Below are 17,727 nucleotides of genomic sequence, written 5' to 3' on the forward strand. Positions count from 1 at the left end.
TTTAAAGTTGAAGTGATATATAAAACAGTGATTTGGTGTCATATTTAATGTCAGCTCCCTCTGTCAGCTCGTTTTTGTTTCTATGGTTCTATTTATTTATATATGTTTTCCATGACACATTGATAGCTTCTATCCTCTCGGTGCTGTTCAGAGATATGTGATTACATAGTGAGCATAGACAGTCCAGATCTTATCCAGCCTACACGTCCTGAGAATGAATCCCGTGGCCTCCCTGCCCATGCTCTCCGAGACGGGCTTTTTCGTTCACACCCCCACTCCCTCTATGCTTTGGTTTACCTTTATTTTCTAGCACTGAGCAACACCCACAATTAAAGGTGTGTCTATTTACAATTTATGTGTAGCACACACAACGCATGTTTATTGTGTCTCCCCACCAAGAATGTAGGCTCTGGGAAGAATGGACTTGGGTTTATTCATTATCGTATTATTCCCAGAGCCCTACAGAGGCTCCCGGTCACAGCAGGTGCTCAGGAAATACTCGTTAGAGCGTTCATGTTGACCTTTATACTAAAGCGGAGCTCTCATATTTACACACGATTAAGGCAATGGTAAGTGTTGATTCAACATGGAGTTTTAGGTAAATTTTCAGGAATATAATTATTCCAAAGAAGAAAGCTACATTTTACTTCCTTTTACAGCCTGTGTTAACACTGAGGCCCTATATTTGCTGCATAGTTTATGTACATTGTCACTAATTTTTAATAACAAGAAGAAAATATAGGTATCATCATCATCATTATTATTGAGATTATCGAATTACCATAATTTTTTAAAAATTAGGATTAAATCCATGTTTAGGATTTTGTCAATAAGCACACTTTGGAAACTAATGGAAGCTAAAGGAGAATTTAAAAGCACAACCTAACTTTCCTGTTGGGAAAGTTTTCCATCCCTGTGACATTATCCAGTTGCACTCAATGGTCTTAAAGGAGCAGTGATAGACTTACCTTTTATTATTTGAAAGCTGAGCATTATCTTGATTTCAGAGCATTGTTTAGATCTACCAGTGATTTTTCTACTTTCTCTTGTACTCGGAAAGCCAAATGAAGATGGAGAATCTGGGACTGAGTATTCCTTCTGGATACTCCGTATCAATAAAGCAACATCCTGGTTTGGGACTTAGCACCAAAGTCCCCTGACGTGCTCCAAAGCTTTTTTACATTTTGAAAAATACCAGAAGGACATCACTCATTTCTGTGCTCCTTGCTGAAGGCAGGCATCTCACTCTACACACGATTCATTGTTCCTAAGAAACTGTAGTCTATTAAAAATATTTGCCAAAGATTACTCTTCTTTCACAGAGCATTGGCCGTATTGTTTAAAACTTAAAGAAACATCACAACCAATATTTTCCCATCCCCTCTATTTGAAGCCGTATGTGCCTCTGAAAAAAGTGCACCGGGGATGCGCCAGGTCTCATTTACGTGGCTGCAGCTGCTTCTGGTAAAGAATCCACCAAGTTCAATTTATGGAACATTCTCTTTCTTTCTTCCAGTCTTTCCAAAAACTGTGATAATATTTTTTTTATCAAAATAGTAATATCCATTTAAGGAGTTTTCTGGGACAGTAGATCATAGTTGTTAGGAATACCTCAATTTGTTAGTTTCAAAGTGCAGTAGTTAGTTGAAGAACTTTGTGGCCTGTTGTACCATGACGAGCAGAAATGGCTTTTTAAGGACAATCTGGATATGAGTGCTCTATAAAATGACATTCTGGGGTACAGTCCATTTCTCCGCCTACCGGTTCCCCACCTATAAAAGAGAGTGTGGAAATAGAAGACCTGAGGATTTCCGAAGTCTGTCAGAGCTGCAGAGCCCTGTGACTCTTAGTCAGTTTTGCCATGGGCTCTTCTAGAATGTGATTCTACAAAACTTCTATGATGTTACTCAGAAGCACCAGCGACCTCAAGGCTGACAGAGGCATGTGAGATCATCATCACTGATAAGCACAAGAGTTGCCAAGGTAGGGACGCTTGGGTCTCTCAGTAGGTTGAGCGTCCGACTTCAGCTCAGGTCATGATCTCACAGTTTGTGAGTTTGAGCTCCGTGTCGGGCTCTGTGCTGACAGCTCAGAGCCTGGAGCCTCTTCTGATTCTTTGTCTCCCTCTCTTTCTGCCCCTGCCCTGCTCATGTTCTCTTTCCCTCTCTCTCTCTCTGTCTTCTCTCTTTCTCAAAAATAAATGTTAAGAAGATTAAAAACATTGTTTCCAAGTTCAAGGACAATATTAATGCAGTGAACACTGTGTACTTAACCAGTGCAGTTATTTGGGGACATTCTCCTGCTCCCCAGTGTTTCCAATTCCTTTGAAAAACTCTTCAGGGCCTCCTACCACTCGCATCATTGACCAATAGGCTCCACCAGAAAGAAATGCATGCCTGGAGAGAGAGTTAGCATCCACCAATCCTTGGTAGGCAGAGAGCTGCATCCCTGGGCGTGTCCTAACTGCCCCCAGTGGTTCTCATTTAACTCATCAGCGATGTGGCCTGGCTTTGGGACTTCCTTTTGATTCTTTGATTGTGGGGAAATATATATCAGTATGTGTGTATATATATGTGTGTATATGTTCACCATCTTAGTCATTTCTCATTGCACAGTTTAATGAGGTTATGTACATTGACATCATTGTTCACGCGTCACCACCGTCAATCTCCAGAACTAGTTCCTCTTCCAAAGTGAAGACGTAAATTCACATCCCCCACTCCCCACATATGCTGGAAACCACTTGGTTTGTGAATTTGATCTCTGTAGATGCCTCAGTATTAGGATTGTCGTGACTGCCCATGTGATTCATTGAGCACACAAGGTCACCAACCACGGGACTACCTGGTGTATATCGTCCATAATTAGGGACAGCAGGTGTAACCACTCAGAAGGACTTGCAGTTGGAAACAAGTGTTTGCTCTCACAAATTTTGTGTGAAAAAGTGGCTGGAAAACTCATTATTAGAAGGCTCTCCCAGTAGCTTTTCTTCAACAACACCTGTATATCTGCAAACGTAAGGTTGCCAACTTGATTCCCTACTGCAAAAATATTGCCCATTCATGGCCTCCATCAAATAACGCTCTAGGGAAACATAATAAAGAAGCAAGCCCTGTGAGCTGGAACTCCAGGGATGCCATGATGGAATACTAATGGAAACCAGAAACCAGGGGCAAACGTGAGTCTAGAAGTAAATACACAGGCATCATTGAGCTTTCTAGAATTCCTAGTTATTATCAAGCTTGTTACCCCAAGATCACGAGAGAAGGGTTAATGAAGAACCTTTGCTCGTGAGTGGAGAGGCCCTCCCGCCTCTGTACAAACAGGTGGGCAAGTGGTGAAGAGGAGGAGTTCATGTTTCTACGTCATCAAGTAAGAACTCCTCCTGTTGGGCAAATGGCCGATTCCCACGAACTTACAACATGCTCGGAAGATTTAGATTAAATCTCCTCGTGGGAGAATTGACACTTTTTTTTTAAACGCTGTGCTTCTGAACACCAGTCCCAGTGTGAAGATCGCTGGCCATTTCAGCCTCCATCCCAGCATTGTTATTGCTCACCCCTCAGAGTGCCTTCTGTGCCGGTCGTTGTTAGGGGTCTTTGTTGCTCTGCTGTTAACATACAGCCTCTAGAAATGATACGAAACACTAGTTTCTGTTCTTTCCTTAAGGCTAGAGAGATCCATCTACTCTGTAATGTAGTTTTAGCGGTGCTAAATTGCCTCAAGTGTTGAGAAGATGAATCTAAAAATCGTCTCTATAAAAAGAAAAAAATGACCCAGAAATGACACATTATGTGTGGAAATCACAAGGGTAGTCACAGGCCTCATGACACTCACACAGCTGTGCCTGTGTGTCTGATGGCGGCACCGTCTGGGTCGCTGTGCTGGCCGCGCGAGGTGGTGTCTCCTGCACAGGGGCCGGGTTAGTTGTTGTGGGTCAGTGTCCTGCTTGAGGACCACATCTTCAGGTAGCGGGAGCATCCCGAAACGTCCTTCTGACTGGAGGAAGGACTCATTTACCGGAGAATCCGTGAGCTCATCTAAGAAAACCTATTTTGAGACGGAGGCAAATGATCAGGAAGATGTACCTGCAAGATGGATGCCAAGGGGCATTTCCCCTTCTTGCTGGTGAGGAGCCTCCGCAGGTGCCCTGCAGCCTGCAGGCTTGAGGGTCACCTGTGAGATGACCAGAGTTCCATCCTGGTCCTGGTCGGTCATTCCACAGCTGTTTATTCCAGCGGTAGCGCAAGCCCCGTGAAGGATGCCAGGGTCCGGGAGAGAGTTCGGGGCTCGTACAGCAGAAGGCCTTCTCCTGGGAGTGCTGCCCTTGGCGCCTGCCTTCTCTGGGCGGCCGAGGGCCCAGCCTGGCGTCTTCTGGATTTGTGTGCTTTAGGTTAATGTTTCTCGAATGAAACTTAGAAGGGAGCAGTGAAAGAACTAAGTTCTTTATCAGAGAGAGAAAGCAGAAGGGGTGAAGGACAGGAAACCCCAGTTGTGTGTCTGTGGAGAGTCGCGGGGGCAGGAGGGACCGTGACACCGGTCGTGGCCTTCGGGACAGCAATCAGAAAACACCTCTGTGGACGCACCTGGCTTTTTGCAGTTCCCAGGACAGACCATCAACTCTAAAACCGACAAGGCCTTCTGTGCAGTGTAGGGGGGTCAATTTAGAACATGTACATTCATTCTGAAAAAAAAAAAAATTAAATTCTGTGGCTCATCCTTTTCTTACCTTTCTACTAAAGTCAGAATGTATTGTTTTGCCATAGCACAATAGATGTATTTAATTCATTTTTCAGTAATTGTTTCACCAAATATCTCTCGCCCCCAGTAGCTAATCAGTACATCATTTTGACTTGCATAGCGCCCAGTGCATAAACGGCTGACTTTTAGCAATTGTTGAAGCAGTGCAGTCAAGGCATAACAAAGGCTGATACAGGAGGGTAAAGGGCAGATACATTTCTTTGCTCACATTATTTCTCCATCCTGTTTTACTGACATATTTATTTTACATATATATTTTACATGTATAGCCTCAGGAAAATGGCTTTTCTTTATTCAATCATTCACCATGTATTTGTTGAGTGCCTACCTACGATGAGTTGGGCACTGTTTAAGGCACTGGGTACATATTTTATGCATAGGATTGGAACTTGAGTCTAAATATTCTACAGATGTTGAAGGATATTAGAATTGCTCCTGATGGTTTTTCTCTAATTTCTTTCCTTGGATCAACTACCATTTTTCATCCTTTTTCTAAAGATGGGAAAATACCTTCAAATGAATTTTAATATAGTTTTCTGTAAAATTTTTAGTGTTTTCCTCCAGCAACCACTGGAAGAACAAATTCTATTTATGGGAAGCAAACAGATTTTTTTTTTAATGATAAAAAACAGGAGAAAAAGGAAGGGGGAGCAGAATGAACGATGAGATGGGGAGAAGCAGGAGAGACACCTGCATATGATAAGAATGTTGTATTTTTTGGCAAAGGTTAACTGAAATATGTCTATGAGGTTGAATTCCAAGCCCATGAATTCAGATGTATAAGATATAATTTCATTTATACTGTAATTACCTTCTCCCCCCCGCCCCTGATCCCTGTTGTGTGTGAATCAGAAAATTTTCTGCATTCATCCTTAACGTTGAGATCAGTGATTTGTCAACCCATTAGGTTCAAAGTCAGGCATGTCCTTCCTTCTCCCTGTCCTTCGTGTGAAGTCCAGGGCTGAAGGAAAGGCCGTCGGGTCCGGCCATGGTGGGGAAGACACGCGGCCTTCATCCTGGTCTGTGCCACGCGGGTCCCCACCATGACTGCCCCACGGCTGTGGCAGGGTGCACACCCTCATCCTGGCTGCGGAGTGGCCTCCAGACCTGTGCCCTCCCCCCACCAGCCGCACTCAGCCGCTGTGTCACGGAGTCTGCGCCCTCGGTCTGAGCTTGGCCACACTGCCATCGTTTCACTAGGACAGGCTGAATTCTTTATGAGGTCACAGCCAGAAAATGAGAACGAGCCCCTCATCACCCTGGGACCCCCTGTACGACACTGGAAGGGTCCTGTCGTGTTCCACCTCCTCAGCCAACTTGCTTCTTGGTCCAGCACATGGTAGGCGAGCAGGGCCCTCCCTTCCCAGCTCTCCCCGTTCTCCCCATTCTCCGTCACTGCCTCACTTGGAGCTCTGTTTTGCTTTCTTTTCATTGTTTACAGCAGAGGCTGAGGAGCGGGAAAGTGCGCCATCACACCTCCTCTTACCACACTGTGTGACTTAGGTCTCCACCTCCCTGGGAGATGTTCGTGCCAAGGACTTTGGGGTGTCAGTGAGGTGTGGGAGATGCACGTGCAAACACTCACACACCCTTTATCACATTATGTATCCCCATGGTGCCGCTGCTTTTTAAGAAGAGTTCAGGGACGCCAAATTTGGTTTCAGGGGTCATTTCCCAGTGTCACCCTCCTTCATTTTACAAGGACAAACCTGGCGAATCCTAGCTTGAACTTGGTGCTGAAGAAAACTTTTTTTTGTTGTAACTTCTATGTTTTCTGTTGCTTAAGAGTGAAACCAGTATTATATAATTGATTTATCTTTTTTTTTTCTCTCATGATATAAAATGTTTTAATGACCACTTTTGGTGCCTAAAACATTTATGAATGTTTAAGTGTAATGCTTGAATTGCATGTATTTTTAAATAGAGAGGGAAGATCTCTATCCACCAATTTTTCTATTTCTTTCCATCCCTTGATCTATCTGTTGACTTAGAAAACTCTAAAAGGAGAAGCTCGTTGTTTCAGTCATTCAATAGATGTCAACCAGTATGGGTCGAGGTGATATGGGAGATATTTCTATCTTGATGGTCTAGGCTGTTTTATCTCTTGTAATTAATGGACAGTTAGACATCAAAGCTAAATAAACCCATATCTTATTTTGGATTCTGATTTAATCTTCAAGTCACTTCAGGTGTTTTGTTTTCAGATTGTTTTAAATCATAAATAGCTATGGCTCCAATTTTAAATAAATTTGTAAAGAGCCAATATTTAGGAACACCAAATTTAGAAATAGTTCTTGTTAAAACTAAGCCATATTTAGGGGCACCATGGTGGCTCAGTTGGTTAAGTGTCCAACTTTGCCTCAGGTCATGACTTCACAGCTTGTGGGTTTGATCCCCACATTGGGCTCTGTGAGGACAGCTCAGAGCCTGGAGCCTGATTCAGATGCCGTCTCTGTCTCTCTGCCCCCACCGTCTGCTGCCTATGTTCTCTCTTTCAAAAATAAACAAACTTAAAAAAAAAGTAAAAAATGAAACTAAGGCATGTTTAGAAATAGCTCATTCACCTCAAAAGACTCTTCAAATTGTGATGGGTAAAGTCAAGTAGATGGTGACAAATGGAATGTCTTTGGAATTCAGAAAGTTGAGTGATGAGCTTTTCAGAAAAGCTAGGCACTGAAGAAGTGAAATGTTTATTTTTCCCTCTCCTATTTAAAACACAAAATTATGCTACTTTAACTGTTTAACTTAAATTTTACCAGTTAGGTATTTATTATCTATATATAATCTATCTTGATCTTATACAAAATCAGTTTTCTGTTATTTCTTATAGTTTCCAACTACTAGCGATTGTCGAAATTGTACAACATATTTAATCAAGATGTCCTAAATTTACTTGTTCATGGGAAGGTATTAATAACTGTTATTTTTTAGAATTTCTAAAAGTCTTGTCCAGAAAATCAAATAATGTTATATAGATAACTGCAAATATAGTAACTGTAAATCAAATCATAAGTCATATGAGAACTTGGTTCATTATATATTAGAAATTGAGAGCATTCATGGATTTTAAGTTGAACTGATTCATGTGTGAGATAAAATCAAAGCAGAAGTTTGAAACGGCAGGTGGGAAATTGGGTCATCGTCATCGTCATTTGTTTCTATTGTTTTCAGTCTCAGTCAGACTCATCGTGTGCAGCAGAGCCCACCTCATTCTAGTTCTTGGGACTGGCCACCCCTCCCCCAAGCCGTGCCTCTGCTTTCCAACTGGCAGTCAAAACTAAGGATTTTACTAGTAGGATTTTAAAATAGTTTTCAAAGCTTAAATTATAGCTTATTAAAACCAAAAGTAATGCAGTTATTGGAATATAGAAACAGAAGTGTACTCACCATGATGTCACCACCCAGAAAATAGTCTGTGTGGGTTTTTCCTGGCAGATGGATACATATCTACAGACTATTGTTAGTTGGGGTCTGTGCACGTTTGCATCAGGCTTCTCTAGTCTATCACTGTGTGTTTGTGCTCACCTTTATTCAGCAACCTCAGACTCTTCCAGATACATCTGAAATAATTTAGTCAGGCCTGCTTCTCTTGTTGGACACTTTCATGGTTGTTGGAAACCAACTCTGCCTATAATTTGGATGATAAATCTATATTGTATTGCCAGATCACTGATATTATTAAGGCTCTTGATGTCCAGACAGAACACAGTCTGTGAAGAATGCCTAGAGGAGCCCTGACTGGAGGCCTGAGAAAGCACACGTGAATAGTGCAGGTTTAGGCTGAGCAGAACGCAATCCGCCATAACTAATGAATGATAGTCTGCTCTGGACGAAATACAGTGGTTGCCAAATGGAAGCGATAATCCCACTTTTCTTCCTTTATGCTTGATCACACCTGTGATAATGTAGAAGCTATTAGCATGTCAGTTTAAGAGGATTGTAAAAAAAATGTTGACCTACTCTCAAATTAACAACTCTTCCTAATGTGTTGTTAATCACATCATAACATTTGATTTATTTTCTTCATAGCACTTATGATACTTTTATATTCTCCTTGCTTAATTTATTATTTTGTATTTTCTTCTCTTAACTAGACTGTTACTTCCATGAGACAGGGATCTTGTTAACTTTTAACTAATTTTACTAATTTTTATATCTTTTATACCTAAAGCAGAGTGGCACATAGTAGATGTTCAATTAAAATGTATTGAAAGAATGATAAAATAGATGAAAAATGAGATTTAGGTAAACAGAAGGAACTGAAGATGTAGCTGAAAACAAAAATAAGAGTGGCTTTCAGAACAAAATTTTTAGATTTATTTCGTTTATTCAGTGTGGCTCCAGAGATTTAAACAAAGACCAGTGAGCAGAAATTATGGATGGATGGATGTCTCTAAAATGTACAGCTGTTTTAAATAACATGTTTAAATACACGTGTTTTAAATGTATAGCTGTTATGACTGACCATGAAAATTAGCATTATGTCTATATTTTGTTTTTCACACTCCCCTCTTTCAAAAATAATACCTGCTATGTACCTATGATACAGTGTTTCTCAAAATTAATTCCATAGAGTTTTAGTTGCCATGGATACTGGGGAAAAAGGGCTTCCTGGAAACATATATTTGGAAATCTTTACATACTTTACATTCTCTTAGGTAAGGAAACTACATTTTTGCGTCTTGTAGCACATTGAGAGTCCTCTTTAGAAAAGAAAGACACCCGGGGTGCCTGGGTGGCTCAGCCGGCTAAGTATCTGACTTTGGCTCAGGTCAGGATCTCACGGTTTGTGGGTTCGAGCCCCACATCGGGCTCTGTGCTGACTGCCAGCTCAGAGCCTGGAGCTCTTCAGATTCTGTGTCTCCCTCTCTCTCTGCCCCTCCCGTGCTGACGCTATCTGTCTGTCTCTCTCTCTCTCTCAGAAATAAATAAAACATAGAAAAGAAAAGAAAGATGCCGAGTTTTGTTAAATCCAGAATTTTTCAGGTGCCTCTGACCCTGCCTTGATTTTTGCAGACATCCGTGACCGTGCCCAGAGTGTTACATGAAGCGTGGGAGGTTCTGGTGTGATACCACTCGGGTCACGTGTGCCCTGGGATTCCATGGCAGTTCTCAGGATGCAGCAACAGCGTGCGTGTGTTTATCCTCCATCTGTTATCAGCTGTGTAGGTGCGCATGGGCGACTTGCATCTTTTTTCCCCAGAGACGCCCTGGCATCCCGTTTTTGTCAGCGTCAAGCTCAGAGTCTGTCAAGTGGAAAACATACGTGGACACTCCTCCTGAGGCAGGAGGCTTGTGAGATACTAAAATAGTACTCAGCTTAGCTCCCTTCCAGAAGCCAGGCTTAGAGGAAGGAAGGATTGGTGTGTTCAGACCCGATGTGTTGTGCAACATTTTGTTACACTTACGACCTCAGTCACAGCTTCCTGTTTTCAGGTGCAGCTCAGAAGCCAAAACAATATGCTAGGCTGGATGGATTGCTTATTTCTTTAAAATAATCTTTTTTAATGTTTATTTTTGAGAAAAAGGAGAGACAGAGCACGAGTGGGAGAGGGGCAGAGAGAAAGGGAGACACAGAATCCAAAGCAGGCTCCAGGCTCTGAGCTGGCAGGCAGCACAGAGCCCAGCGTGGGGCTCGAACCCACGAACCGTGAGATTATGACCTGAGCCAGAGTCAGATACTTAACTGACTGAGCCACCCAGGTGCCCCAGGTTGCTTTTTTCTAAAACAAAGTATTTTGTTCCTGTAAGGTGTATTTCTGAAATACCCTATCACTGGCCTTCTGAACATAATTAATGTTTGTGATTGTAACATAAATTATTTACTGAGACATTTTCTCCTCTCCCTTTTCACTGGGAGAATTCTTGTTTCTTTTGTTATTTTTTCTTTTCTTTCTTTTCTTTAAACAGTCATCTTAGGGTCTGTGCTCTTGGCCAATCATAAGCACACATTACTGTTGATGAAATGCTCAATGTTGCATATCTGATCTCTACGGTTTATTCATCTTACGAAGTAAAACTTGATGCCAGTTGATTAATGACAGCCCGTTTCCTCTCCCCCAAGCCCCTAGTAACATCTTCCCTGCGCTTGAGTATTTTCAGAGCCGCGTGAGTGGCACCACATAGCACTTGCCCTTCTGTGAACTGGGACGTTTTCTTAACCTGGACCTTTTCAGTCCTTGTTTTTGCAGCATATTTAGTCACGAAGAATGGCTCCAACTTTGTTTGTAGAATACACAGTTCTTCCTACACACTTACGCCATGGCAGGCAGTCAGGTCGCCTTCGTCACTTTGTCCATTTTAGAGACAGAGAGGAGAAATTAAAGCTCATGGATTTTATTTAGCTGAGAAGTCAGCAGAAGAGAATTTGGACCCAGGTCCGGTGCTGTCTGTCCTGTGCTAAGTCACAGGGTTCTGTCTGAGCATTGTGTCTAACAGATCGTTTAAAGCGTCGTGTCGTTTGGAGGGCATACACGCTGAAAACACTGTGCCCATTTTCTGTTACGAAGGCTTCTGTGAATAATTTGGGTTGTTTTCTGTTGTTGTTTTTTTCATTGTTTAGGGTTGGTGCAAGTGTCCAGTTCTCCTGTGAGGACAATTATGTGCTCCAGGGCTCCAAGAGCATAACCTGTCAGAGAGTCACAGAGACACTGGCTGCATGGAGCGACCATCGGCCCATCTGCCGAGGTAAGGAGCACGCGGCGGTGAGTTCTTCCTGCACACGTGGTGTGCTTTGTGAGGGCGCAGCGAAGCCTAGAGCAGCGCGGCGTCCACTGTCGATAGGCAGAGCAGAACACGGAAGATGCCGATGCACGGCTTTCTCGTGAGCTGAGTAGAACAGAAATATTTCTTCGGAATTTGTGGGAAGCAAACATTTCCAAGGAGAGTAGCGGTTTTTAAACTTCCGGAACTCCAGAAGCAAATCTGATCATTCCCATACATGCACACACACTTACTCAGTGTTACCTGGTACTCATATATATAGACATATATATATATATACACACACAGTTTGCACAGTACATGGAGTAACCTGATACTCATCTCTCTCTACATACACACAGTTTGCACATTCTCGGTGTAACCTGGTACTCGTCTCTACATACACAGTTTGCACAGTACTCAGTGTAACCTGGTACTCAACTCTCTCTACATACACACAGTTTGCACAGTACTCAGTGTAACCTGGTACTCATCTCTCTCTACATACACACAATTTGCACACTCAGTGTAACCTAGTACTCGTCTCTATATACACACAGTTTGCACAGTACTCAGTGTAACCTGGTACTCGTCTCTATATACACACAGTTTGCACAGTACTCGGTGTAACCTGGTACTCGTCTCTATATACACACAGTTTGCACAGTACTCGGTGTAACCTGGTACTCGTCTCTATATACACACAGTTTGCACAGTACTCGGTGTAACCTGGTACTCGTCTCTATATACACACAGTTTGCACAGTACTCGGTGTATACACACGCACGCACACACAGAGTACATTGCATAGTACTCAGTGTCCGTGAAGTATGTATGTATCAAATCATTAGACCTTAAGTAGGACATATCGGGTCTCGGGAACAATAACAAATAATATATTTTTAAAACTAATGTTTCAAAGAAAAATATATTTTAGTATATTTTGGAGTAGGAAAACATGAAACAAGAAATTTGAATAGAGAGCCCTGAGATCCTCTAAAGAGGAAAATCTGAGATGTGCTAGTTGGATAAAGATCAGGTGACAAACATCCAGACCCAAGAGGAGCTTCACCCGGATGAAAATGGGCATCTGTCTCGCGGAGATACCAGGGGCCAGTATGGCGGCTCTGTTTCCGGGGTGGACATGCCCCCGAGACCCACCCTGTCTGCCCTGTGGTCAGACCCTCGCCCTCACGGCCCTAGGCACCATCCACATCCCGGGTGACGGGATTCGGGGGTTAGAAGAAGTGGTTTGCGGCAAAGCACCTGTACTCCAGGGAGGGTCCCCGGGAAATGCCACGCACATTTCCTCCTGCCCAGTCCACTGGCCAAACCCCAGCCATGTGCTCTTACCTGGCCGTGAGACTTTGAGTCGGGGCAGTCACATATGTAGCAAGTAATTGTATTTCCGTGGGAGAAAGGGGCAGCAGACATGCAGGCCATTGCAGTCTCTGCCAAGGAAGGTGTCGTCCTTAAGAGGGAGAGTTGGAGTGAGTCGCTGAGTAGATGTGTCACAAGTTCATGTTTGTTACTTGCTTGTTTGTTTGGTTCCATTTTGATGTTGCTTCTCTGTGTCACCTGCAGCTTTCTGTGAGTGAGAGGGCAAATAATGAGGCAATCATCCAGCCTTCTCTCATCCAGGCTGGCATTTTCGTACAGGGCTGAGTTGTAGCTGTAAGTGATATGGGTGAAAACAGGTGGAGTTCTGGGTGCAGGAGTGTCCCAGTTTCCAGACCGGAAAAGGCTTACCTGTGAGCATCATGGTTACATAAGAGATCTGCCCATTCCCCTCATCTGCCCTGGACTCCCCCCCCAGCCACATAGCCCTCTAACGAGAGGAGAGCTTCCTTGCTAAGGCCAGCAGGCACATCCAGCCCTCCAGTCTGGAAAACACAGTCTTGCACAACATCAGGTAATCACCAGGCAGCATGGCCTGATCAGTCGCTCACCCTGCTGAAGGGCCAGACGTATTAGTGCATCTGTAGCTCAGTCCTATGGGCCCTGTTTTGAGGAGGGCCCTCTCCACAAAACACAGAGTGCCAGCCGCATATGTAACTAAAGATATCTAGTAGGCAGATTAGAAGCCAGTAAAAAAGCAATTGTGAAACAGATGAAATTACGTTTAAGATTTTATTTAATACAATATGCCCCGAATATTATCATCCTAACATATAGTCAATATAAAGATTATAAGAAGAATTTTTTTTTACCTTCTTTCTCTCTTGTTCTTCATACCGTGACTTGGAAATTTGGGTGTATTTTATACGTCTAGCACATCTCAGTCAGACTAGCCACTCACCTGCCTCGTAGTATCAGGGCCCACTATGGACACCTCAATTCGGGACACTTCGCTGGGTCACAGGCCTAGCTCTTCTCCATCTGTGGGACGCAGTCAGCACCGCTGTAGCTGTGAAGGCAAGAGCTGAGTTCACCGAGTCATGCCCTGTTTGCCAGGGGGCATCCCTCACTATAGAATATACTTTATTCCTTTAAAATTTTTAAGTTTCGGAATGCCTGCTGGCTTAGTCAGTTAAGCATCTGACTTTTGATCTCGGCTCAGGTCATGACATGATGGTTCATGAGATCAAGCCCCGAGTTAGGCACCGCCAGTGTGGAGCCTGCTTGGGGCTCTCTCCCCTTGCTCTCTGCCCCTCCCCCACTCATGCTCTCTCTCACATGCGTGCACTCCCTCTCTCAAAATAAATAAACATTTAAAAAATGCTGTAAGTTTCTCAGGTTGGAAGTATTTAGGAACCCGGAGTGTGTTAGCATTCTTTCTTTTAAATCGTGTCTCTACCTGCTTCTACTGATAAGTTCATCAATTGCAGAAGAGTGGAAAAAAAATTTTTTTAAGTGGAGATTTAAAAAAAATAATAAGGAAAATTGAGATTTTATAACCATTTCTGTAAAAAGATAGCTTGAGATATCTAAAATGGGGGGGGAGATAGATACCATGAAACTTAAAGCATTTTAAATGCTACCTAAAACAGACTGTCACAATAGTTTCTTAGCTGTCGATGGGCCCCAAACACCACAGGCCATTTTCTGAATTCCCTTTCCAGTCTGCGCGATCATGATACTAAATAGGAAGAGGAGAACATCATGGTTTAGGGTTTCCTGATTCATTCTGAGGCTTTAAAGGAGCCCTTATATTGATCATCTCAGCCAGCATGTTTTAAATCGACATCTATAAAAAACGGAAACCGCCCCTGGGCTGAGCTTTGCCCACATTATGAGATTTCAGGTCGTTAAATTAAGGGCAGGTTCTCAAGGTTCTCATCTTCAAGAAGGGTCTCTAACTCTTAAGCAATTATCGTACCTTCTCTACAGAAGGAATATCTGATGGAAGTGCTTGATAAATTGCAGTGAGTCAGAAGCGATCTTTCACATCTGGACACTGGTGTCATTAGCCAATGCTTACATTAGCTAATTAGCTTTGGGGATGGGATGGACGTTACCTTTTCCTTCTATTACCAAACAGACAAATGGTTGTCATACCTTGGTGATTATGCAAGTGATTTTGTTTGAAATTATGCTTACATCATTTACTTCATGCTTACTTCATATGTAAGCAACTATTACAATGTTTCACAGTGCAGAATATTATGAGCTGTTTAAAACTATGTAAAGTATCTTTGGCAGTAGATTTTTAAAGTAAGCAAACAAATAAACAAACCAAGGAAGAGCACCTACTTTTTGTTTTTAAGTAAAACATGTCAGCTGGAATTTCATTCTGTCAATATTTACCAGGGCTTAAGAGGGAGAATTTCCTTTCATGCTAAGGCACTCTGATCTGTGGAATTAATATTTTTAGTTGCTCACTGAGTTGAAAGAGCACATAAGAAAAGTGAAGTATTATTTGCATTTGTAACTATGGTTACATGGAAGGCAATTAGAGCCACCAGGGGTCCTAGAATAAAGCTCTTACCTTGGGACTCTAGGTCAGGTTAGCTAAGAATTACCTTCAATTTATTAAGTTGTCATTTACCAAGAACTTTTTATAGCTTATTCTTTCTTACCCATGTTTTATGTCCATGCAGAAATGACCTGGTAAATAGTAGACAAAAGGCCACTTCCCCGAATGAGGACTCTTTATTCTACTGGATTAAATTTCAAGTCAATGATAAGATTATACTTTGTATACTGATTATTTTTGGGGAAGATATAATCTCAAGAGTTAAAGAGACGTACATACTTTTAACTTTTAATTTAATTCCAGTGAATTTGGAAAAATGTCTGTTGTTGCTTCTAGACTTCCAAAGTGTTATGCTCTTTAGTTGAAGACTCCTTAGGTGAAAAATACATTTTTCTCTCTTTTTTATGAGGTTACTAGAAATAATAAACCTGTGTATTTTTCTATCACTCTCAAATTCTGTTGACATGAAATGACTTGAACGCGAATGTTAATTTGGTGCTAATTATGCGCCTAGAACACGACACGGGCCTTTCTGATGGAGCGTCCTCCACTGTTGTCCTTCTTCCTGGGACACTTGCCCTCAGGTGTCCATGTGGCTGTCCGGACTCCCCCTTCCTTCCACCACCATCTCTTTCAAAACCCTCCCGTGACCACTGTCTTCCCAATCAAGTCCTTTCCAGATACACCCCAAACCCGTGCTCAGACCTTTCTAGAAAGCTTGTGTGTCTTCCGCACATTAGATTAGGAGGCATGCGTTTGTGTGTTAATTGCCCGAGGAAGGAAAGGATCCTACTGGTGTTCTGTCTCCACTGAACCTTCCATGCCTAGAGCCTTGCCCCGCCCACGGCAAGCCCCGCCCACGGCAAGGGTGCAACCTGGGTTTCTGAAATAGGAGTCTGCACTGTGCTGAGTGCCTTCCTTGCTCTCCTCCCTTAAGCCTTATGGCAATCACAGATGAAGCTGTGATTAGTACACTCATTGAACAAACTGAGCGTGTGAAACGAATTCAAGCAAGATTAGATGTCCAGTAACTGCATTAACCAGTCATGGAACTCAGCTGTGATTAAGAAAAGTGACTCTTAACCTCTACAACACACTTTTTTCCACTTTGGTTGACAATCTGGATGAAACATGAAAGCTATGATTGATCAAAATGCTTTCTCCTAAAAACATACAAGAAACAGACTATCAAATATGCTATTAAAGTGTTTGAAACGTGCACCAGATGTGAGTCAGTGAGAATATTTAATTTAATATAATTAATTATATGGTCAGTGAGACCTTAATTTAAATGTGGTCAGTGAGAATATTTCTCTCCAATTAATGTGATTAGTTACTATAGAACAGTACAAATTCCTGGAACTGAATTTACCTAGATAGACAAATGATTACTTCTTATTATATGAGATAGATTATGTGAAACAAATATGTTTTATACCTAATATTCATTGATTCAATAGATAAATGGCATATATTTGCATCCAAAATCAGTTTCTTCCTGTCTGCTTTCCCTCTTGATATATTTTCAACTATCATTTTGTGATTCTTACTTAATTTTAAAAACATAAAACATATAAGTAAATTTTGAGCTTACAAGTATAGAACACTGCCACGTGAGTAATATTACCTGTACGTTGGTCATGGTTATTACCAAAGACCATGTAGTAAGCATTATTGATCATTTAAGTATATATTACTTTACATTAGAGGTTATATTTCCAGGAGGATCTTGATGAGGAAGAGCACGTAGCAGGTGTAGGAAGGGGTATTCAACTATAATATATACAAACATGCACGTATACATTTCAATTATGGGGATATATTTAAATGTAGCTATAAAACCTTGTTTGACATTACTGTAGTGTCATTACTTAATTATGTTGGCCATTAAATCCTTTGTTGGCTAATTGGATGCCTGTTCCGTACAGAAGCAGCTGTTTGGAGGAAGACCCCCCACCTCCAAGGACACTGTGAAATTGCTCACTCATAATTAGAACAGGTTTGCTACGCTAACAGGATCGTACGTGTCCAAGAAGGTCCACGGTCCATGCCTAGCATGCAGTGAGGACCCAGCAAAGAGGCCAGGGTGCAGAGAGGCAGGCCATGTGGCAGATCTTCAGGGCTCCAGCCTTCCGTGTCAGAAAATACCATGGTTTTATGAATCTGCACAACATTGGTCGAGTTCCTATTCGATTATAGTCAAAAAAAGCAACACAGATGTGCTTTGCAGTAAACTGCCACGGGCCATGTTCCTTTAGAAGGCTCTGGGCGCACCACCCAAGCCCTCAGCTCCCGCTCTTCCTGCCCCGCAGGCCATTCCCCCATATCTTCAGCGAACACGATCTTGG

At 42.3% G+C, this 17,727-nt stretch overlaps 1 protein-coding gene across 1 annotated transcript in view; it reads left to right on the forward strand.

The window, feature by feature from the left end:
• CSMD1 (CUB and Sushi multiple domains 1) overlaps positions 1–17,727 on the forward strand; it is a 1,564,948-nt gene that overhangs the window by 1,034,073 nt on the left and 513,148 nt on the right. The window contains exon 9 of the mRNA XM_077771883.1: positions 11,324–11,448. Within this exon, the coding sequence (XP_077628009.1) occupies positions 11,324–11,448 (125 nt within the window). The remainder of the gene's footprint in view (positions 1–11,323; positions 11,449–17,727) is intronic.

This window comes from Crocuta crocuta, unplaced genomic scaffold (genome assembly GCF_008692635.1).
Source record: "Crocuta crocuta isolate KB4526 unplaced genomic scaffold, BGI_CrCroc_1.0 scaffold111, whole genome shotgun sequence".
Classification (NCBI taxonomy): domain Eukaryota; kingdom Metazoa; phylum Chordata; class Mammalia; order Carnivora; family Hyaenidae; genus Crocuta; species Crocuta crocuta.